Source organism: Denticeps clupeoides, chromosome 13, assembly GCF_900700375.1.
Source record: "Denticeps clupeoides chromosome 13, fDenClu1.1, whole genome shotgun sequence".
Classification (NCBI taxonomy): Eukaryota; Metazoa; Chordata; class Actinopteri; order Clupeiformes; family Denticipitidae; genus Denticeps; species Denticeps clupeoides.
This window is the reverse complement of record NC_041719.1, coordinates 3,141,194-3,165,487: the sequence shown is the minus strand read 5'-3', so window position 1 is coordinate 3,165,487 and position 24,294 is coordinate 3,141,194. Positions and strand designations below refer to the sequence as shown.

At 46.7% G+C, this 24,294-nt stretch overlaps 1 protein-coding gene across 2 annotated transcripts in view; it reads left to right on the top strand.

The window, feature by feature from the left end:
- Positions 1-22,094, top strand: part of nlk2 (nemo-like kinase, type 2) — a 35,620-nt gene extending 13,526 nt beyond the window's left edge. Inside the window, exons 2-12 of one of the 2 annotated variants that reach the window (XR_003751632.1) lie at positions 6,193-6,322; positions 6,529-6,584; positions 9,542-9,648; positions 9,897-9,982; positions 11,471-11,680; positions 12,353-12,454; positions 17,150-17,236; positions 18,508-18,706; positions 19,780-19,873; positions 20,672-21,203; positions 21,323-22,094. Coding sequence is in view for 1 of the 2 variants with exons in the window: in XM_029000258.1 (XP_028856091.1) it covers positions 6,193-6,322; positions 6,529-6,584; positions 9,542-9,648; positions 9,897-9,982; positions 11,471-11,680; positions 12,353-12,454; positions 17,150-17,236; positions 18,508-18,706; positions 19,780-19,873; positions 20,672-20,726 (1,126 nt within the window). In the remaining variant the exon portion in view is untranslated. Of the gene's footprint in view, positions 1-6,192; positions 6,323-6,528; positions 6,585-9,541; positions 9,649-9,896; positions 9,983-11,470; positions 11,681-12,352; positions 12,455-17,149; positions 17,237-18,507; positions 18,707-19,779; positions 19,874-20,671 lie in introns of both variants that reach the window. The other variant, XM_029000258.1, reaches the window with a different exon arrangement.
- Positions 22,095-24,294: the final 2,200 nt, after the last annotated feature.

Below are 24,294 nucleotides of genomic sequence, written 5' to 3'. Positions count from 1 at the left end.
TCAAGGGAGCCAATGATAACGCACAAGTTGAATGAATATATACACACACACACACACTACTCACAACAAGTTAGGGATATTGTAATTTACGTGATTGGTTTTCCAATTTGCTCTGAATTTTAATGAAATATGTAGTAGTTCCCTGTGATATTACTAATAATGTATGAGAGGAAACACCATTTTCATAAGTTTAATATTTATTACTCTAAAAATTGAGACAATAACTGGGATATCCGCCTTGACGGCGACGTCTTATGCTCCTCAATGCTCCTCAGCAGCATCATGATGTTGTTCGGAGGCGATGCGCTCCACTCTTTACTTTACTTACTTTACTTTATTTAGCAGACGCTTTTATCCAAAGCGACTTACAAGAGGAAGACACCAGCAATTCTCGTTCGATTTCTATAGAATATTGACTTTACAAACTAAGAGCCCTGATAAGGCCTAACTTGTCAGTGAAGAGCATGCTCAGAGATTGGTAGGTGCTAGATGAAGAAAAATTATAATTTATACTCTTCCACAAGTGCTCCACGCAGTTCTGTCAGGTCACGTGGGGTTGGGGTACGATCATTCAGTCTCTGCTTCAACTGGTCCCAGACCTGCTCTATGGGGTTCAGGTCGGGGGACATTGATGACCAGACCATATGAGGCACTCCCAAGTTCCTGAAGTCGACCTGTGAGAATTCTGCCAGGATGTGGTGGAGCACTATCATCCATAAACAGAAAGTTGGGGGTGTGCTGCCGGAATTGGGGGATGATGATGCCACCGAGGTGCCACCGAGCAAAGCTCCGTCCCCACACACTGCTCCCCAGCGCCTGTCATGGCTGCCCACTACTCACCAAGGGTGATGGGTTAAAAGCAGAGGACACGTTTCACACCGTGCGCTATGCTGGGGGGACACATTTGCACAGGTCCTTAGGTTCTGGTCATCATTGCGGACTGTCACTCGTGGGGCTCCGCTCCTGGGTCCGTCATGAACTCTGCCAGTCAACATCTGACCGCCTGCCACCGACCCAAAGGCGCACCATGGCCAGGTGACGCTTCTGGTCTAATAAGTGACGTTGTGTGTTCATGGCAGTTTGGATGATGAACTTGGAATGACTTACTGTCAATACCAGCTTTTTTTTATACCCTCAGAATGTTGAAATTGATGCCACATTGAGAACGGTTGTCTCTTGGCATTGGCCTCAATGTACACAATGAGACCATTACATGGAAAACACAAATTGAGGTGTGTCTATCACCCCAATACAATTACCTCCCTATCCCAAAAATGTCCGAAGTGAAACAAACGCCATATGTACGACATGCACTAAGTCTCCTATAAATATCCCTAACTTATTGTGAGTAGTGTATACACACACACACACACAGACAGACACTCCAGCTCGGTTTCATTTTACACAGAGACTCACGGTGTGTGAAGAGTTCAAACAGACTTTGTGACCCTGCACGCCCTGTTCGTCACCAGGCCTTTGATTTATTATGCATCCGTATGGAAATTTCAGGAATGCTGCCTTTCCGGGCTGCCAGCTGGCGTGAAGCGGGCCGATGGCAGCTCTGCGGCGCGCTGGCGTCCTTTACGTAATTCTCTCACTGCCTGTGGAAGCGGCGGGATCCGCAGTGGGATAAAAGTCCCTGGATGTCGCCGCGGTGAAAGGCTAAGCTATGTGGATTAATTAGAGAAATCCCAGTGGACGAGGACAAACAGAGCTCTCAGTGTGTCCCCACACAGCATAACACACACACACACACACACACACACACACTCGCCCTGCACACATCAGTAAGCGTTCATCACTGGCAACTGGTGAGGGACACTGGGAGGGAGCGGGAACCCACTCTGTGTAAACTGGAGCTGAAGGCCTCCCTGTCATGGGCGGAGTCGCTTAGAAACGAGATCAGATAATATAAATTATTTTAACTGGTAATTATCTCTACTTCAGCATTTTCTAGTGCAACTAAAACTAAAGGTGTAAATAAATAGTGCAGCCTTAACTATAAGATGCACCATGGATGGAGACTCTTGCTTGAGGATGTATGTGTGTGTGTGTGTGTGTGTGTGTGTGTGTGTGTGTATAAAAGGTCTGAAAAAGTATTATTTATTTTCAGCTCCAGATATGTGAACTAAATAGCTTTTATGGTGAATGGGACTGATTAATGGACAACGTGAAAATTCTGACTAGCTAATCAGTATTAAAAATGTTTGAAGGCTTTTTACATTATAAAGAAGAAAAGGGCCCTGTAAAATATTTCTATTTACATTCCTAATTTCTAATGACGAAGTCTGCAAATATGCTGTCATTATTGCACCCCCACCCCTGCAGTATTAGTCATTTTTTGTATGTTTTACTGTCTAATAAGATTATAAGTTGTAGAATTAGAAGGCCTTCACCCCAGCCTTTGATTGTTGGCTTTTTTTACGTAGTTAGGTGGTTTTAGTTAGTAGTTCTGTTAATTGGCACTGTAACGAGCTCTGCAATGGCGACCGGTTCCGTACGTGCAGCATGAGCAGCTTCTGGCTCCAGTTAACTTCATTATCAAGCTGCCCGCGAGTGGCTTTCATCTTCCGTGCGGCTCGGCTCCGTCCCGTACCGAGATGAAAGGCCTTTAATTGGGCCGTGGCTCCTGTGTTTGATTAGTGATGGTTCAGGACATTAAACTGGTTCGAGTTTAGACGTTGGTTGCTAACCCAACCCTGGACCAGAATGAAGGCTGAACGTTTCGAGTTCTAAACGTGAAGGAAACACATGCTTGTTCCTCGCATGTTTGATGCGCCCTTTGCGTGCTGGCGAGTGTCAGGATTGCGCGTGCAAGGTTGCGACCGCGATGCTGCAGAGGAACGGAAGCCAGCAGCGTCAGCGGGCGTTCCTGTTTCTCAGCGAGGCCTGCAGATACCTGCTGAACTTTTTTAAAAAAAATCTTCACTGCTTCGGTACCAACCATTCTGCATTTTACACGCGATCTTTTCCTACTACTCCTTCATACCTGAACCATTATAGCTTTATGAGTTTTTAGAAATAAAATGAGGAAATATATGATCAATTATTAACAGCTTTTTTTCATCTCCAGGGGTCCTTCATACGTCCCCTCAAAAAAAAAACACCAGCAGGGGCGTCGGCTCTTCTGTTAATACCCTATTGTATGGATATAGGACTACAGGATTATTAAGCATGCAGCTCCATATATGTTATATCTTTAATTAATGTAAATGTTTCACTGAGCCAAAGTATCTAATAAATTTTTTATGGACTTTATGAAATAATGTAGTATTTGCTGTAAAGTAATGGCAAATACCTTCTGATTATGGGGCCGCTTCCTTAACCGCTAGGCCACCGCTTAAGAGTCCAGCGTGTTAACCGTTAGGCCAACACTCCCCAGCCTCTTATTTAACATTGTAATGTCATAGTTTTGTTTGATATTAGGAAAGTTTTGTTTCAAAATGTTGGCACAAATCTGATTCCATTGACATGAGGAGGGACCAGAAAAGTTGCGACAAATCCAAACAAATATTAAACCAATGTTAGAACTAAGCCCCCGTAAATACGTGACTGAAGCTGGCGAGAGGGCTGGGGCTTATTTACTGGTGTCCACGTCCCATCTGCGGTCTCCCATGCTGTAACAGTAACATTATATCGATAGAGTAACTACTTCAGATAAGTCATTTAATAATTTGTCATTCATTTCCTTTCTTCTTCATCTCGGTCTTTGCATTAAAAGTGTGACTATCCTGTAATTTTACAGATAACAATTGTAATATTGATATGATCTACCTGACCTCAGTACTACAGTAGACTTATAACATGGGGTTAATATGAGATTAGGTGTGTTGATGGTTCAAATGGACCATTTGTCCTTTGAAGATGGGCCATTTTTAAAAAATAATGACATTTGAATGATAAATGAACTGTTTCAGATTTCATAACTGACTTTCTGAGTCCTTGTCCTGTCCCAAAAGGAAGCTTATCTCACAGGGGAACGGTTCCTCGACCTTCATGCACATGCCCAACTGAAATAATAGGGTTCTTCATGGTTCCTCGCGGTTCTTCATGGTTCTGCAAGGCTGCGTGCACCGGGCTCTTTGGATTTTTATGAAACCGTGTTTTCTGCTCCTGTCTTTTCTTTTCTTCCCACTGGAGATTTTTCTCTCCTCTGTCTCTCTCTCTGGGTGAGGAAACCCCACGGGGATCCGCCGAAGTGGGTCACACTCTCCAGGGGGGTTTCACGCCTCCTCGTTGCTCCTGGGGGGGGGTAGTCTGACATTTTTGGTTTAGCTGAGATGGTCCAAAAGTCATTCTGTTCATTTCATTAAATGAGACATTTGATTGAAAATGTTGCTTTTTAATCATTTAAAATTGTTCCCATGGAATATCAGGCTTCCACAAATGTCGAAAAATAAAAAAAAATGTATATAAAATGTTCCGCTCTGGAAGGATATTTAAATCCATCAGGGTGGTGGAGCTCCACCACAGAGCACCTGAGGAACGGAGCCCATCAAACACTGGGAGATATTTTGGCAGGTGACGATCAGGGTCGAAAGGTCCTTTCCGTTACTTGAGCCAATGCTGCCCGAGAAAGCTGGTAGCTGTTAACTACACAAGCTGAGGTGCAGAAGAGTGTCAGAACTCCCTGCACCTTCCCAAGAGCTGCTGAACTTCAGATAACCTTGCCTCAGGAGCCTCAGGAACAGCGGCCCAAACTGACTTCATTATTATATTTTTCTCCATGTCGTTTTGAAGAGCTGATGATTAGAGTTCTGCTCAGCACGTGTCCTTTACTGTGATCTGACACGGCGGCCAGGCTTTTATCTTCAGTCTGATGTGTTCAGCCCGGTTATAGTGGCCCTTGGTCCAGGTCACTCTCTGTACTTCTCGCTCTCACTTTTTTATTTCTTGACTCCCTCACTCCCGCCTGTTCACCTTCGCGCCTGCTATCTAATCCTGATTATGGTCACATGACTGGTGTTCCCTCTGGCACGTTCTCCTTCGTCCCCTTTCTATTCCCACGTGAACCTCACTACTATATCGTCATTAATGATCCATTAATGATGATATATGGACCAATTTTACTTTGTATTTGAATCAATCTTTAAAGTTCTTCTGTTATGAATATTTTTCTTTGCTTTTGTATGGGTCTTGCTGGAGCCTCTTTCCGAAATTCATCCTTGGTGCAGAATTACAGCCACTTTGATCCAGTCCCACAATGAGATTCCCCAGGACGCGCCGTATCACCTTCTGTAGCTTTAAATGCTAATGAGGAGGAGAGCGGCCAATAGGAGTTGAGTGGAAATGACGTCATCAACACCATTCACCAAGAACAATGTATGGCACAGACAGGAAGTTGTTTTTTTACATCCAGTCACCTGCAGTGGTCGGCGTCACTATGACGGTCAGCGGAGATAATGTTTTAGGGGAGCGGTGGGAAGTTCTCTGGGTGCAAAAAAACCTGATATTTGTACATTTTCAGTTATCTGCATGTGTCACAGTCCTTGTGCATTACGCCATTTCGTTAGTTATATTCCAAACAAGGCATACATACATGCGTTTATTTCTGACAGAACTTTTCTTATCAACAAGACGATTTCTAAATGTTCTCATCACTCCTTAATGGTCAGAATGGCTGACGAGGACGTGGGGTCTTCTTCTGGGCAGTGTTGCTTTCTGCTCCAGCTCATCCATCTTTTGGGACCGATTATCAGTTGCAGTCTCTCCTCTTCTCTATCTGATGTTCTGTTCTCTGGAATTCGGAAACTGGTCATGCTGACTCACGCTCTTTCAGTTCAGAAATGTCCCCTTCTCAATTTTTATTTCATTCTGCGTGCAGAACAGCGATGATTGTTCACGTTCAAGTACCTTCACTTGTCCTGCTTTGGATGTCTGTAACCAACATGATTGTTTACTCCTCGTGGTTGGAATTATCTGCCACTGACACACCGGGAATTAACATTTACGGCATTTACCAGACGCCCTTATCCAGAGCAGCTTGCAATCAGTAGTTACAGGGACAGTCCCCCCTGGAGACACTCAGGGTTAAGTGTCCTGCTCAGGGACACAATGGTAGTAGGTGGGGTTTGAACCTGTGACTTGTGTCCACTAGGCTACAACCACCTTAAATGAAATGAAATTGTATTTAGTGGTACAGGGCGTTTTCATTTAACAAACCATTTCTGAACCTTTTTCCTCTCCCCCCAGGTCTGTGACCGATCCCAGAGACGGCAAGCGGGTCGCCCTCAAAAAAATGCCCAACGTCTTCCAGAACCTTGTCTCTTGCAAGAGGGTCTTCCGCGAGCTGAAGATGCTGTGTTTCTTCAAACACGACAACGTAGGTCCCCACATCTCGGCGGCCCTCTGGAAGTGTGTCTGTGTGCCCCCCCGTGGCTGCCGGCCTCGGCCGGTTCATTCGCGCCCGTCACCCGCGCCAGAGGGGGCTCGTGATCACGTGGTCTGTGCTGATGTCACCGCCCCGCTTCCAACTGCTGACAAAGCTGACCTTGTTCCGTATCTCTCCCTCCCCCTGTGTCTCCGCAGGTCCTGTCCGCTCTTGACATTCTGCAGCCTCCTCACATCGACTACTTCGAGGAAATGTATCCTAAACGGCCTCAGAGGCTCCATGTGATGCGTTTCACGCCCGGGTCCCGTTGCCGGGGATTATGGTCCGGATCGTGGCGCTCCGTGAGAAGATGTCCGTCTCGGGTTTCCGATCGACAGGCGGCCTGTGCTGGAGCGTGGGAGAAGGGTCTTCTCTGGACCAGCCTATAAGACCCAGAATTCCCTTGGAAAAGGTGGAGTTCTTTTTCCCGCTTGTATGATTTGACCGATGCCTGTCCCAACTATGCCGATGGCATAGCTGTGGGTAGATCAGATAAACCGCCTCTCACCTCTCGTCCGACGGGTCCTTCGCCGCTTTGCATTTTGCGCTTCCGCCTTTCTTTTTCATTTATATCCCATAAAGCAGGAAAGTGCTGATGCCCCACTTCTCATTTTTCTCGGCTTTTTTTCCCCCTTCTCTGTTATTGGCTGGAAATTGTATGGAATAATCCGAATGGGGTTTGGGCTCCTTACTCTGGCATATAATTTAATCATGGAAATTACACAGCTCCCCGACGTGCCCTTTCTAAGCCTCTTAGCCAATAAATATTTTTAATATCATGGAAATATTAGAGTGTGCCTTCGTTTTAGTCCAATCAGGCTTAAATTGCAGGAAATTATTGTTCTGGAGAGCAACCCCCCTGGTTCATTCCTTTTATTTTTAGGTTTCGGGTTATTTCCTGCGCTCCGATTGGCTGCTGCTCTCCGATGAAGGAGGTACAGATGCGCACCGTGGTCATGTGACCCACTTTTCCCTCCATTCAGTCTGTTTAGCTGCGGCTGGTTCATGGAGCAGCTGCTCATTAAACACCTTTTTTTTTGTCTGTTAAACAATTCTGTGGTCGGATTCTGTTTTTTTTGAGGGGGGGTTTTTGCGAGTCGGAAGTTCGGCCTGCGGGCCGTGGGTCAAGTGTGTCAGTCTGCGGTGGTGCTGAACGAGCGCGACTCTCTGCATGCCCTGAGGGGGAGACACACTATCTCAGTCACACACACACATTCTCTCTCTCACTCACTCTCTCACTCACACACACACACACACACACACTCTCTCTCTCTCACTCACTCACACACACACACACACACACACTCTCTCTCACTCACTCACTCACTCACTCACTCACACACACACACTCTCTCACTCACTCTCACACACACACACACACACACTCTCTCTCACTCACTCACTCACTCACTCACACACATACCCACGCACTTGCACACTCAGGGGTTTAACCCACCACAGTCGTGCTCTAATTACCATCGCTGCACCCGAACTCGGCCATGTTCAGCTCCCCTCTGCGGTAATTATCGCCTCTCTGGCCTCAGCTCCTTCACTTTCTGCCTGATTTGACTCTCCTTTCTCACACAGACACACACAATATCCCAGAAGACAAAGGGAATGCCCAGGTGCACTCGTGTTTGTGTGTGTGCGTGTGTGTGTGTGTGTGCATGCACGAACGCCAGGTGTTCGTATTTTTTGCTTCAGACATTTGTATGCTCTCTCATTTAATCTGCCCTCAATTGTGTGTGTGTGTGTGTGTGTGTGTTCTGGTGCTGGTCGTGCTCACTCTTCAGGATGGATCTGCTGCAGATCTTTATATATCCCGGTGCTTAAAAAAAGTACACCACTCAAAACACTTTATCGACCTTAAACTCGAACCCGTCACAATCATCGGATATTTTTAGTCCCTCTTTGTCACACGAAAGCTTTCAGCGGCCAGCTGCACTGCTGACTCAAACAGATTTGTAGAAATTTAGCAAAAGGTGAAGGCACAATAGTCGTCTGTATCAATAACCAGAAACAATAGCATTAATACTGGGAAATGTCAGCAGTTATATAATTGAAGCCGAAGTGAATAGGGCCTGTAGGTAGCTAAAAAAAAAAACTAAAATTTCCAGGTCTCAGAAAGAATTAGGGGACACACAGCACCCCACGACCTCCAAAACACGGTTGTGAGGAAGGATTTCTGCCTTGAGCCTGTAAAGTGGACAGAAGTGCGTGGCTGATCCCAGCAGCGATTCCATTTCCTCAGCAGCTCATTAGCGCCTTAAAATACGTCCGGTGCGGGCCGAGGGGCGTCCTGACCCTGCGCCAGGGCCCAGGAAGGGCGCGGTCGCTGGCCGAAGCCGCTTTATTGGAAGGGGCCCTTTTTAACGAATGAACAGCGAGCTCCTCGTCCTGGTGAAGAAAACATATCTCCACCTGGGAAGATCCGTATCGACGCGCCTCCCGTCTCCAGACTCCTTATTTCTGTCTGCACGGGCTCACATGGCGCTCTGATCTCAGATCAGTGGTGAGAGAGGAGAAAGGGGGCAGGGCCATAGCAGCAGGAACCAGAATCGAGATGATGAATGTGTAACTGTGGTTTAATCATGCAGCCACGGCAGGACGGGGGACCTGTGGGTGACTGTATGTTTATCTGTGTTTTGGGGGTATGCAGTTGTGTTGTTTGCTGAGCACCATGGGAACAGGCTTGAATGGAGCTCTTCTCCTCCTATCAGCTCCTACGTCCTCGCGGGCACGGTGGTGTGTGTGTCCCGTGCCGCTGAAAGGCTCATGGGAAGGGCGCTTTGCATTTTAACTGAACTAATCAAGTATGCGGCGTGTTTGCATGGGACTAATTCTATTAGACACGTGCGCGGTGCAGCGTTCACAACGTGTGTGTGTGTGTGCGCGGGTGCATCACGTTTAGTGCTGCTGACACACCAACAGGCTTGAAAGGCCGTGGGCGCTTTCAAACGAAGCTGCGTCATCATTGTTTTGCAAGGTCAAAGGTCAGTGATTACTGACAGGGGTGTTGACGTTGGTTCACGTCTGAGTCTGGTGAGGAAAGTTGACCATCGCTGTATTTCTCTAGTTGTTCTCTGCAGCTGGGTGTGTGTGTGTGTGTGTGTGTGTGTGTGTGTGTTATTTTTACTCCCTTTGTTTCCTTGACTGAGGGCCCTTGTGCAGCTACGTGGTGACGGAGTTGATGCAGAGCGACCTTCACAAGATCATCGTGTCCCCGCAGCCGCTCAGCTCCGACCACGTCAAAGTCTTTCTCTATCAGATACTCCGAGGTGAGCCGCCCTGCCGCTACATACACAAACAAAAAGTTGCGATCCATTTCATATCTACATATTTAGAACTAAGTCCGGCGAGAGCACGGCCGTTACCAGAGCAGAGCGAGCAGTCAGAAAGGCGCTCGCCGGTAGCGTAGAGCTGTTGTTCCGAGGGCGCCGTCCAATGCTGTGAACGTCACTGATGGCGCATGCTGCATGTGTGTGTGCGGCTCGGTTGAACCCGTGTCTTCCTATTCACTCTGTAGGACTGAAGTACCTGCATTCGGCCGGAATCCTGCACCGAGACATCAAGCCCGGCAACCTGCTGGTCAACAGCAACTGTGTCCTGAAGGTGAGTCGGTGTCTGTAGGGTGACCCGATCATTTAGTGAAGGGCGCGGTGTAAATATCAGGCGGATCCGCCCTTGTCCATCGACACCGGCCACCCAGATACTCGTTCTGGAGTACCGTAGCTCCCTTCTAGCTGGTCTACATCTGACCGCCATCCGGCCTCTACAAATTCAAAATAAATTCAAATGCCGCTGGCCTACAGAGCCAATCATGGGGTTTCGCCCTCCGACCTCACAGCCCTTATTACACCTCCCATTCTGTCGCTGAGTATTTTCAAACGGCAGCTGGAGACCTTCCTCTTTAGAGAAAACGTAGACTAAGTTGTAACTTTCTTACAGTCTGACTTATGCAAGAAGAAAACTACATACAGAGTGAATAAAAAGGTTGTATTCATGGTTTGAATAGTGAAGCTGAGCTGATCACTTCATCGATGGCAACATGAAAGCACGGTGTAAGTCGCTCTGGATAAGGCCGTCTGGCAAATGGCGCGAATGTAAATGAACCTGTTTGGTTCCCACGGTGGTTTTTCTGGTGATCGTGGTGCTGTAATAGATCCGAGTACGGCAGCAGCAGCTTCAGATCTCTTCTCTCTGATCCGGCCAAATCTGGCTGCTCCACACACAAACGAGCCTCTTGCACTCCCATCTGTACACACACACAAGCATGTTCATACATGCATGCAGATTCAGGCTCTGTCCCTGTGTCATGGTGGCCCGGGTGACACTCCAACATTGGGAAGCAGGAAGGGAGATGGGTGTGGATGGGAAAAGGCTCAGAAACAGATGGAGTGATCGTCCAGAGAATGATAGAGAATGATGGTTAATGAGCGAGAGTGTGTGTGTGTGTGTGTGTGTGTGTGTGTGTGTTAGTGTGTGCGCGTTATTAAATTGACGCATGGCAGAGTCTCATCCAGCAGGCTTTCGTTTGGTGCGCTCATTTGGTCTTCTGTCAGTTCTTTTTTTTCTTTCATCTCTCTTTTTTTTTCATGTCCGTGTGACGCTGATTAACATTCCTGTTCCAGAAATCTCTTCCCCTGGCACCCGGGCGCTTCCATTTGAACCTGACCTCAAAATACGTAATTTACAAAAATACAGAAACCGTTTAACTAATGCACTGCCAAAAGCTTTAAACAGCATATGGAGTTGACTGTGTGTGTGTGTGTGTGTGTGTGTGTGTCCTTGTTCTTCGTGAGTAATAAATGTCCTCACGCAGAAATTAGCTAAAAAAAATTTGTCATTTTACGTTATGTTTTTAATATGTTCTGGTTGGGTGGTGACAATCGATTAAAAAATGTGAACATTTAACAAATAATTACTGCCGAAGCTGAAATATTTAACACCGTTGCAGCGACAAAGAGGCTGTGTGGAATTGGCGGCCATTCCTTGTGCTTCTTTGCTTCTCTTAAAATAAAATTCCTTTTTTTGCCGCTTCTCTGTTCCGTGTAAATCCCTGGTGTCATTTGTCATTCTTCTCGGTCTGCCCCGTGACAGATTTGTGACTTCGGCCTGGCCCGCGTGGAGGAGCTGGACGAGTCGCGTCACATGACGCAGGAGGTGGTGACGCAGTACTACAGAGCCCCGGAGATCCTCATGGGCAGCCGGCATTACTACAACGCCATCGACATCTGGTCCGTGGGCTGCATCTTCGCCGAGCTCCTCGGCCGACGGATCCTCTTCCAGGCCCAGAGTCCCATCCAGCAGGTCAGAACGTCCGACCAAGAAGAACCCAGCTCACTCTGTCACTAGGTCTTTTCAAGACATGGATGCAGTGAAGTAGTCCAACTTTTTAATTAGTCATGTAATATGTGCAGGAATCCTGGCTCATTTGGTGCTCTGATGATCGCCTGACAACTAGTTTGTGCAGCTCCATCTAGTGGTGCTTCCTTACATCACACTGCAGTTTAGTGTTAAGATTGTTCCTTTGAAATCTGATTTCAAAAGAAATCTGTGGGCGGCCATGACAGGCGCCCGGGGAGGAGTGTGTGGGGACGGCGCTTTGCTCAGTGGCACCTTGGCGGGCCGGGATTCGAACTGGCAACGTTCTGATTACGGTGCCGCCACTGCCCCTGTACAAACATGACAGATGCTACGCACACATACTATATCTGCCAGGTTTCCTGCAAATCCGGATATGTTTTCATTTTGGCCTCTCTGGCCTGTTCTCTCTGTTATTTTTGTTGTTGTGTAACTGGACATGAATACGGCATCGTGAATGTTTTATGAGTTCTCTGGGACGGGCCGGATGGTTTTTCTGGACCTTTTTACAGAGCCAGCGTCCCCCCGAGACGCCACAAATAAAAGGCAGCTGAGTTGGAGGCGGGACTTGTAGCCGCAGAGGCGGTTCGGCGCTATAATCAGTGTTTTTCTCCCTAGCTGGACCTAATCACCGATCTCCTGGGCACGCCCTCTCTTGAGGCCATGAGGACGGCGTGTGAGGGGGCCAAAGCTCACATCATGAGGGGTCCTCACAAACAGGTCTGTCCTCCAATACCACAAAGACGGCACACACACAGCTTCATCCATCCATCGCTAAGGCCTTGTCCGCATGGACGTTCGAAATTTACATTTACCTTTACGGCATTTATCAGACGCCCTTATCCAGAGTGACTTACAGTCAGTAGTTACAGGGACTGTCCCCCCCTGGAGCAACTTAGGGTTAAGTGTCTTGCTCAGGGACACAATAGTAGTAAGTGGGTTTTGAACCTGGTTCACAGGCGAGTGTGTTACCCACTAGGCTACTAACACCCTTGACCGCTGTTTAGCGTTTGTCGGGATTTCGGCAGAAATTAACGACAAGAAAACGTCGCATGCGAGTGGACGCCTCTTTTTCCTCCAATCAGCAGAAGAACGGTCAACGTTCAGCTCACCTGACGCCATGAACGCCCTGAAAAACGTCTGTGTAATCAAGGCCGGAGCTCCTCTTACCCATAAACTTCCACAAACCAATAAAATGAGGGTGCGGCGCCTCACCACTTCATGTTAGTTCGTCCTTTCATCCATCCTCACATTCCATTAATTGACTTCAGATTATCACTAAATTCACTAATTCTCTCTCCATCTACAACATGATGATGTGCATTTTTCTCCATCATGGTGGTCCATGTCTTATTCCCCCCCCCCTTTGTGTCTGTGTGCGTGTTCACGTATCCTCTCTGGTTTAAAATATGATTGGCAGGCCTCCATTGCTTATTCATCCATCTCCTGTGCTTCCTGGCGCAGCCTCGTTCGGGCGGAGTTCTGTACCTCGATAGGCCACATATTTATTTATGTATTGTGGCCATGGCCGTTTCCCTTTCATTTTAATAACTGCTGATCGGGACGCCGCTTCTCCTCTGGGCCAGTTTGGAAAAGAATCTGCAGCGTCAGGATCCGCACGTCTCAGGATCTTTTTCTCTTCCTGCTTCTCCAGGGCGTGGCTTGTTGGGAGCATTAGAGTCGATGTATTGATGTTGGTGTGTGTGTGTGTGTTTGGTTTTTTATCTTTCAGCTGCCTGATGTCCCCTCAGCCCTGTCACATGTTTTAATCATGCCTATCGACTGGTCTCCCCATTACTCTGAGGACCACTGGGGGGGTCGGCCTCAGATCCCATTTCCTGAGATGGACCCCCACCCAGCCTCCTAATGAGCATAACGGACCCCGATAGGCTTTGCGGTTTCTATCTAATTGAGTTGGTTGATCAGTTTGAATTAAGTGTAACGTGGATGCATAGTACATACTAGTGTTTTACTGCTGCTTGTATGTCATTAAATATTGAGTTATTGGTGGGGTGCGACCATTTGTTGGATTTAATTGCTAGATGTGGATCATCTCTGAAAACAGCGATTTTTAGTGGTCAGATTAAAAAAAGTATAAATATCACAACAATTAAAAAAAAAAACAGATGGGTTCTACATGAAATAAAGGGCGGGGTCACAGAGAAGCTTTGCAGTCCGTGCTCCATTTTCAACTTGAGAGGTGGAGTAAAGGTCGGTCTAGGTCGGTGGGCGTGATTGGACAGTGCGTCGAGGGGAGGAGCAAGCACCACACGGACGCTACATCCACATGGGACATGGGATTCCCAGGTGGGAATCGCTGAGAATCCCGTGATATGATAAAATATCGATGATGTCACAATACCAACGCTTCCACAATGCCTAACAGGGCGGTTCTATACATATATATTCTATAAATATTCCAACTTTTAATGAGCATAACATCTTGTATGACCCTAGTAGAAATGTAGGGATGTATCAGACGTACAGCATTTATCAGACGCCCTTATCCAGAGCGACTTACAATCAGTAGTTACAGGGACAGTCCCCCTCTGGAGCAACTTAGGGTTAAGTGTCTTGCTCAGGGACACGATGGTAGTAAGTGGGATTTGAACCTGGGTCTTCTGGTTCATAGGCGAGTGTGTTACACACTAGGCTACTAGCACCTTGACGATGTAACGATTCACTCAAATGGCAAATCTGAACGGTTCACTGTTTTAAATTCCTGGAGCAATTTTCTCACGATTTTGAAAACACTCTGCAGACTACTGTTAAAAGGGATCGGCCAGTTTTCAGAGATTCTGAGATTTTCAGGCAATTTACAGTGCATCTAATGCTAAGTGGGATTTCAATTCGGGACTAGATCCCCTGGTTCACATGTATGATTGTTATGATGGCCATTTTGTGTGGTTTTTTTTTTATTCCTGGAGTCAGATGGTCTCCATGCGATGTCCTCAGGAAGGATGCCTGGTCCTTTCTTTTTGTATACCTGCATTTCCAGTTTAAAGTCACTGGGGAACACACCGAAGGGTGGACGTTGCATTGACCTTGTTAATCCGACTCCAGTAATTATTAGCAAAGGATTTGAACTCTTCTGATGTTTCCTGGACATACAGAGGCAAGGCACAGTAGAAGTTACAGGAATGAATAGTTTCTAGTTCATTCTGCAGTCACGTGGAAATCCTGCACGTGAAATGGTGCCAATGTTACAGGAAAGCAGAAAGAGAGAAGCAGGGGGGAGAAGAGAAGAGCCCAGAATCCTGTGGAGGAAGACCCCTGATGGAGTCCCGATGCCACTAAGAGGCATTTGACTCCCAAAAAGCCACCACAGCCCAATCTGACACCTTGGTCATCCAGCCCCCCACAAGACTTTAAGTGAAAGTGAAGTGATTGTCATTGTGAGACACAGCACACGTTAACACAATGAAATGTGTCCTCTGCTTTTAACCATCACCCTTGAGCAGTGGGCAGGCGCCCGGGGAGCAGCGTGTGGGGACAACGCTTTGCTCAACCTTCCGATTACGGGGTCCACCTCCTTACCCACTAGGCACCCTGGTGATAGTTTGTGTTAATGAGGGAAAAGCCACAGCTTGGAGGTTAATTGGGGGTCTTCATTAAAGCATGAAAATTCATGGACCTGGAAGTCTCCTGATTGGAAATAAAAGTAAAAGAGACGCGCCATGAATCATGGAGGAACGGGATGCTCCGCAGCAGCCAATTCTCTGAATTGTGATCAGGAAGGATGTGGTGATGGGGCCCAGCATCCGACCTTCGACAGGGCGGGGCAGGGCTAGGCAAGGCGGCTGTTATGAAACAGGAAGTGGATGTCGCTCCTCACCTCGTCTTCGCTCGAACACGCGTCCTCTTATCTGCAGCTCGCTCTCGCCTGACCTCCCCGGCTGGATTAGCCGGCTAAAGCCCTTGTTGTTTTTGCAGCGCGCCGCCCATCAATGAGCTGCTTGTTCCTGCTGCTGCCACGCCCAGGACTGGCGGGCAGGCACCTCGTTTATTGGGTGCTGCCACGGAGGGGGTGTCACGTGACATGACAGACACAGGGAGAACCTCCAGTGGTTGGATGAGGGGGTCGTTTTTAAATCTATTTTTGTTAGTAAGGGCTTATAGAGAGGCAAGAATTGAATGAAATGACTGGAGCAGAAGACGATGGCTGATGGGCCACTGTTCAACCTGTTTTAGCACTGTGATACCCAGCAAGCACAGCACACGGTGACACAACAAAATGTGTCCTCTGTATTTAACCATCACCCGTAGTGAGCAGTGGGCAGCAATGACAGGGTGGTAGTGGTGGTGCTGGTAGCCTAGTGGGTAACACACTCGCCTATGAACCAGAAGACCCAGGTTCAAACACCACTTACTACCATCGTGTCCCTGTGCAAGACACTTAACCCTGAGTGTCTCCAGGGGGGGACTGTCCCTGTAACTACTGATTGTAAGTCACTCTGGATAAGGGCGTCTGACAAATGCTGTTAATGTAAATGACAGGCGCACGGGGAGGAGTGTGTGGGGACGGTGCTTTGATCAAGGGGACCTCAGTGGTTCGAACCTTCCTATTACGGGTCCACTTCATTTTGGAGTTCACCTCAGATAAAGCGCAGAGGGTCCACGCTAGCTTTAGCCGTCCCATTATCTGCTCCCCATTGGGGGGTTTGAAAGGTGTGTTTCTGAGTCTCTGCTTTGTCTATCCTCCTTAGTTGTCTTCGCACAACGCACCGCTCCACGCTTGGACGATTTCTCCTGATTTAACGCGTCTGTATACGCTTCTGCTCTTACTGTACAGAGGTTCTTACGGTCACATACGGACAAGCAGCAGAACCGTAGTCTGTTGGCTGCCAGGCCACCTCCTCCCCAGTGGCCACCAGCACTCAGCGTCACCACCCAAAATAAAAAAAACAAAAAACAAACGATGACCGGTGGGCCTTTTCACTAAACTCGAATCCACGTGAGACGGAGGTGGAGGAGTGGGGGGACGGGGCGAGGAGATAATTACTGCGGGTAAAAATAACTCGCCTCATTGTTCTGCTCGTCCCACATCCTTTGGAGATAAGCATTAGCCGTTGCTGCGAGGTGTTCCTGAAACTTGCTGATCCAGGATCAGCCCTCACTCCGTACCCAATACTGCAGTGCATTATGGGCCTAGCCGTTTTGCCGTGAGCACGTCTGATCTGGGATCGCAGTCCGTTTTTTGACTTGGTCTCGGCCAAGGTCATTTGGAGTCAGCCCAACCCTGAGACGACTTGCAGTAAGTCTGATCAGGTCAGCTCCACGTTTTACATGCCCGCTCTCCGGCACGTGTTTACAGTCGCATTCATCACGTCATCATGCTGACCGATCGTTAAGGTCGTTAGACGACCCCGACCGCACGCCGCATTCAGTGAAATGTCAGGTCTCTTGTCTCCGCAGCCGTCTCTGCCGGTGCTCTACACGCTGTCCAGCCAAGCCACGCATGAAGCGGTCCACCTGCTCTGCAGGATGCTGGTGTTCGACCCGGTGAGTGCCGGACCCTTTCATTCGAACCTGTGCTGTCGGGAAGGGAATGTGCACGCCCTTCAGTACGTGACTTTAGAAGGATTCCGCGCTCCTGTTAATGAGCACGTCTGCTGTGACCCCTGTTGACCTGAGAGAACGTGGAGTCGCTGTGCTTTAATTGGAACAAAAGAGAACCTCCGTTTTCTTCTTTCCACAGTGTGTATGTGCTAGAGCTGGAATCAGGGTTAAAAAGTTAGGCCCCATGGAATCCAACGCAAGTGCAGCTTCTTAAAAGCCCGGCTTCTTAGACCAAGAGGAAAAGGAAATGTGCGGGATTAAGACATAATCGGCAGATTGTAGACTCTGCTTCAGCTCCTCAGCAGCCATTTTCGCGTCTCTGATGACGGCGGGCGGGAATTGCACGTCAAAATTAACATTAATTAAACAAATTTTTTTATCATGCAAAACACTTTTACAAATCACTGAAACAAATTCACAGGCATTGAATCGTGCGGAAAGGATAGGTACTATAGACCAGAAGTTCGTGTTTGCTCGTTTACCGCCAGATTTGGGCCAAGATTTGCAGCTCTAGCATGTGCCACCAAAACCACATCGAAGAGATATCCCAGTTTACAGTTGATCTGATCCTCTTTTTATTTAACCTATTTATTTATTTACATGCTCGTATGATAATGCAGGTTTCTATTATTCAAAATGTAATGGAGGGAAGAATAACGAGACAGGAACTGATATCAATGGCGACTTTTTAAAGGTTTTTTTTTTCCCTCTGTAACCCAGGGAACTTTTGAAAGTGAAGTGATTGTTATTGTGATACACTGCAGCACAGCACACGGTGACACAACGAAACGTGTCCTCTGTTTTTGAACCGTCACCCTTGTTGAGCAGTGGGCAGCAGTGGGCAGCCATGACAGGTGCCCGGGGAGCAGTGTATGGCACCTCGGCAATCTTCCTTAACCGCTAGGCCACCACTGGCCCAAAGTGAAGTGATTGTCTACTTTTCTGAATTATGAGTGTTGCCGGGAAACACGTATGTAATCTATCGCTAATGGCTAGGCTGAAACCGTAACACAAAGGACCAGAGGTCAGGAGGTCAGCAGAGACAACCAGATAAATCCACAGAGAAGGTGGTAGCATCTGTATTAGATTTGTGATCAAAGTGCAGTAGTTTTTTAGTAGAGCCCAGCCTTGTAGGAGAATAGACGAGGCATACGGTGCAGGCAAGGCTAGTACAAATAGTTGAAAGTGACGATGGAACGTGATTCGTTTCGCAGTCGAAGCGGATCTCCGCCAAGGACGCCTTGGCCCACCCGTACCTGGACGAGGGCCGCCTGCGCTACCACACCTGCATGTGCAAGTGCTGCTACACCACGTCCTCCGGCCGCATCTACACCAGCGACTTTGAGCCCGTCACCAACCCCAAGTTCGACGACGGCTTCGAGAAGAACTTGACGTCAGTCAGGCAGGTCAAAGGTGAGAACTGCATAGCAGATTGTCGGGTCGTGACCTTGTTGCACCACCACACCCCTATTCGAAAATCCCTTGTCCAGCCCCATTTAAATGAGTTTATCTGGCCCTCTGGATCGTTTTCTGGCCCTCACTTGGCCCCGTTGTTCCGTGGTGTTTTTCTCATTCTTCCCTCCTCCCTGACCAGGGGTGTCCTGCCCTGTCAGCAGGCATTAGGGAGCCTGTCGGCTAAAGGGAGGCTTACAGCCAGCAGGAGCTGGAAATAACCCTGCCTCTCCCTCCTCCTCCACCCTCCTCCATGGCTGCTCGCTCCTGGTTTCCACTCTGAGGATTAAATCGATTGGAGGTAGTCGACTCCCTGGCAACTCGAAAGCTCCTTACCGCAGGCCCACCCTGTAGAGGCCAGTTTGGCGTGGGGGAAGGAAGGAACACTGCAAGCTGATTGGCTGTTAGACGTCCGGCGGTTTGCGTCAGGTGGTCACGCGAGGTTCGGTCTTCTTTAACTTCAGTGCGCTTAAGAGCAGGGCAGGGCCAGCGTTCCTCTTGGTAGTTGCCTTCCCCTCCACTATGAAACTATGTCATTATACATTCTGAAATATGCATCTACAGTACAGACCAAAAGTTTGGACACCTTCTCATTCAATGTGTTTTCTTTATTTTTACCATTTACGTTGGTAGATTCTCACTGAAGGCATCAAAACTATGAATGAACACATGTGGAGTTATGTACTTATGAGTTATGATTACTGCTTTGCACACTCTTGGCATTCTCTCGATAAGCTTCAAGATGACAAGATTGTTTTCCAACAGTCTTGAAGGAGTTCCCAGAGGTGTTTAGCACTTGTTGGTCCAGCTCACCCCAAACCATCTGGACTGGGTTCAGGTCCAGTGACTGTGGACTTTTTGTTAAGTACACAACTCTACGTGTGTTCATTCATAGTTTTGATGCCTTCAGTGAGAATCTACCAACGTAAATGGTCATGAAAATAAAGAAAACACATTGAATTAGAAGGTGTCCAAACTTTTGGCCGGTACTGTATGCAAATAAAACCAGTAACATCTTTCCATCTTTCCCCCAGAAATCATTCACCAGTTCATCCTGGAGCAGCAGAAGGGGAACCGCGTGCCGCTGTGCATCAACCCGCAGTCGGCCGCTTTCAAGAGCTTCATCAGGTGAGACACCTTGCCCAGTGCAGCCTGTGGCTTTACTGCCCCCTGCTGGACACCCACCTTCCTGCACCCTCTCTCTCTGTGTGTGTGTGTGTGTGTGTGTGTGTGTGTGTGTGTGTGCTTTTTCTAGTTTAGCAGCTCATTAAATGCTGAGATGTATGAAATAAAAAAAAAAAGTGAACAAGAAGACTATGCGAGAGTGATAAACATGTGATGCATGTTTTATTTATGGATATGATCAACAACAATTAGCCTCAAGTTGCAATGGGATGCTGTTCCTTTACTTTTTTTAACAGGTAAATGATTGGGCAGGAATGCAGTATCCTCAATTGGATCCTTCGAATTATTATTACAAATACACTTTTCATAATTATTTCTAACTTTGTCAATTACTGTTTTTAATTATGTTTTTTTATATTTTCTGTCCCTCAGTCCCTGCCCCCAGACTCAGGCATTTTGGGTGTTACCTGTCTAATTAATTTCTAAATTCTGTTGTTCTAATACCTCATACAACTTTTACTGTTTGACCTGAATTTACCCGTCATTTGAATTCATGTGACTGATGAACAGGAGGAACACTGCAGCACAGCACACGGTGACACAGTGAAACGTGTCCTCTTTATTTAACCATCACCCTTGGTGAGCAGTGGGCAGCCATGACAGGCGCCCAGGGAGCAGGGTGTGGGGGCGGTGCTTCGCTCCTTGGCGGATCGTGATTCGGATCTGCCGCTTCCGTAACCGCTAGGCCACCACTGCCCTAAATGTTTAATGCCTTAATGAACAAAATCCGTCTTCCCACAGTTCCACCGTGGCACAGCCCTCAGAGATGCCACCTTCTCCTCTGGTGTGGGAGTAAGCTCCGCCCACGGCTGTGGAGACTCTGTTCCAGTGGGCATCGCCGCCGCTGCGCCCGAGCTGCAGCATCCGACTACTGACGAGCACCAGGAACCCGAACTTATGTAGCATTTCACTGGAATTTAGGACTAGAACTGTTCTGATCACATTGTGTACTGTAATACTAACTGAAGATTATGATTTTTTTTTATTTTATTTGAATTTAATTTTTTTAAAACGACCACTGCTGATGAGTTTGGGGGTTGAGGGTTGGGGGGTCCACAGTAATCCTGTACGTCACTATGTATGTGACATGCGAGAAGAAGTGTGTGTGTGTGTGTGTGAGAGAGAGAGAGAATCTGTGCATTAGGACGCCCCACTCACGATGGAGGCGCATGGGCCGGGATTGGGCTTTCCTATACTGGCCCCGCCCTGTCAGCCCCACCAGAGAACCCAGGACAGGAAAAGTGGGGATCATCCTTTATTAATCTCCTGAGAGGTGGGGTGATGGCTCTTTCTGCAGCGAGCCCAAAATCAAAACTGTGAGATTTGTTCTTGTGTTTTTGTTTTTTTTTTGTTTAGTTTTTTCTTCGTTTTCTGATTGGTCCGTCTCTGTAGTGTGCCATTCTGCACGGTCGTCGAGGCAAAGCCTGGACCGGATCCCCTTCAGACGGAAGAGGCAGAGCTGCAGGGCCTAGAGATGATTTAGGGTTCTGTACGGTACAGGGGTACAAACACACCCATGGGTCCTGACGAGTCGCGCCATTTTACCTGCTGAGGGCGTGGCCGTAGATGAAGACCAGAGAAGCGGCGACAAACCAAATGATAAAAAATTATTTATAAGAGCAAAGCCAAGAGGTGGTACAGGGCAGGGAGGCGCCATCCAGCCATTCCTTGAAGATGTTTAATTTATTCCTAGAAGTAAGAAAAGTTGGCTGAAGGTCACTAAATGGAAGGTGTGTGTGTGTGTGTGTGTGTGTGTATGTGTGTGTGTGTGTGTGTGTAAATGTCTGCATGTGTGAGTACCCAGCATGCTCGAGGGCGCCGTGGTGGTGATATGTGTCATTGGCGTGGGACCCATGTTGCCGCCGCCATCCCCCTCCCACCGTGTATATTGTACAGCCACATATCGACTTCCCTTCCGTCTCTGCCACACTCACCGAGAAGTTTAAAAAAAGAGAGAGACAGAAAAACTATTTAATATATTTTTAGATGATTTTTTATTATTATTATTATTTCTTTCTTAATGTTCAATGGCATGCTTTCTCATGACCAACTGAATCAGAGATGTAAATACATTTGTAGCCGGTAGGTTATATATTTCGGGGGTAGAATTGACGGTAGAGTTAAAAAAAAAAAAAAGTCTAAAAATCAAGCAGAGAAACTTCCAGTGTGTACGGAACCGAGGAAGCGGAGGCGTCCCACAACGACACTGCTGTACAGAGGGGGAAGCTGCACATTTTTAGGGCTGTGAATTATTTTTATTTTATTATTGTTTTTTTTTTTTTTTTTTTTTTTTTTTTAAACTGTAACTGTGTAAATATATATAAATATATATATATTGTTTCATTATTTTGTAATCTTTCCCCTGCACTAAAAAAAAGTGTTTAAAAATGTATCCAAATTAATTATAAGTAAAAACAGACAAAAAACACAACACATAGACAATTATGGTAATTGTGTGTACTGCAGAGGTGTGGATACACGTATTGAAGTAGGAGCCTTATTATTATTATCATTATTATTATTATTTCTCCTTTAAAAAAGAAAACACTGAACTTTTGTGTATATGTATATAATGGATTTAAAAATGTTGGTCTCTACCTCTTGAGCTTAATAATGACTTGGTTGTTTACCTCCACATCTTTTTAATTTTGAACGTGGAGTCAAAACTTGAATGTCCCTTCCAGTTTTTATAATCATGTTTTCAACAAAAGAAAAAAAAAAAAACCAAACCCACCTGCAAAAAAAATCTGTTCCAATGAAAAATTCACACTGAAGGGGAGGGTCCTTGCATTTACTCTCGGCCAAGTGTTCCCCCGGGTGCGATTTCCTGCTGACCCCATGACCCCTGAAGGGGGAGATGTTTTGTGTTGCTTCTGCTGAGGGTGGAATGAAGGTCACCGCGCCTTTTGGCCAAGGTGAACAGGTACTACTCCTGCTGTCCAGCGTTTTTATAAGACGAGACGTTTCTACACAGAGGACATGGTATTAGAATACGTTTTATGAAATATACACATATACATATTCATATGTGTATCAATCACAGCTTTCAGTAGCCTGAAGGTAAATGATGGTGGTGGAGACCTGCTGAATTGAAAAATGTCACTGTATGTTGGGAAGGTAATATCTGGTCTTGTCTTTTAAAAACACAAAAAATAAATACAAAAGAAACGTGTAGATTTGAAGTACAGTGGTGAAGCTCATTAAATGTTCACATTTAAACGAAACAACAGCGTCTTCGTTTATTCTCTCGCTCTCCGAGCAAAATTTCCTAAAGTTCCCCAGAGGACACAGCTTCGCACTCGGAAATGCAGCTTTCACTTCTTTATTCATTAAGAGAATTTTTTCCTCCCTAATCGACCACAAGCATGCAGCCGTTTTTACACGAAGCCTTGCAAGGCATTGTGGGATTGGGCGTGTCTGTCTTTAACCCACAGTCTCATGTCTAAAGGAGGTCACTAACCGGTTCTCTTATATCTAGGCTTTATATACCAGGATTTGGATGTATTCTGCAGCATTTACAATTTATAAATTATGTAATGCATTGGATCCATAATGGCTGTGATCTATATTGACACATTTCTATGAAAACATGGATGACCGTAAACATAGTGAACTTTATTTTTTCTAAAACAATCATTTTATGGCACCAGCTGCTTCTGTGTGTTCAGGGTTTCATTTGGCTTTAGATTTAATAACTCAAAATAGAATTTATTCCTTTTTTGACAGTAGAACGTGCTTTCATTTGATACGTAGATCTTAATTTTTCCCAAAATAACACTTATGCACATATGGGTCTGGTATTTAGCCATATATATATCGCAGAGAACATTGCTTGGGGGATCGTGGTGGCCTAGACAGTAAGACACTGAACCAGAAGAGCAGAGTGTCCTAGGTTCGAACCCCACTTACTATCATCGTGTCCCTGAGCAGGACACCTGAGTGTCTCCCCTGTCTGTCACCACTGACTGTAAGGCGCTCCGGATAAGCCCATAAATGTATATAAATGCTCCGTATACACAGATGAGCACAGGCGATACCACAGATACTACAACGGAACGTTTCTGGAAAAGATTTTGGATGATGAAGCCCTGAAGTTTTGGCCTGAATTACTTTTCTGCTGTCGCTCTGGAGTTGATATGATGTTAAATGATGTGGTTAGATGGGTGCATTTTCTATATCTTCATTCAGGGTGACTTCAACAAGGAACATTCCAGATTATCTTTGTCAGCTGACAGCCAGGAATAATGGATCCCATCAGGTCATATTGGTTAATGAAGGAAATCTATATCTTCTTGTATTCTGCTTGTGTGATGTCATTCTTATTTATTCACTCACATCGATACTCAGGGCACACGCCACAGCTT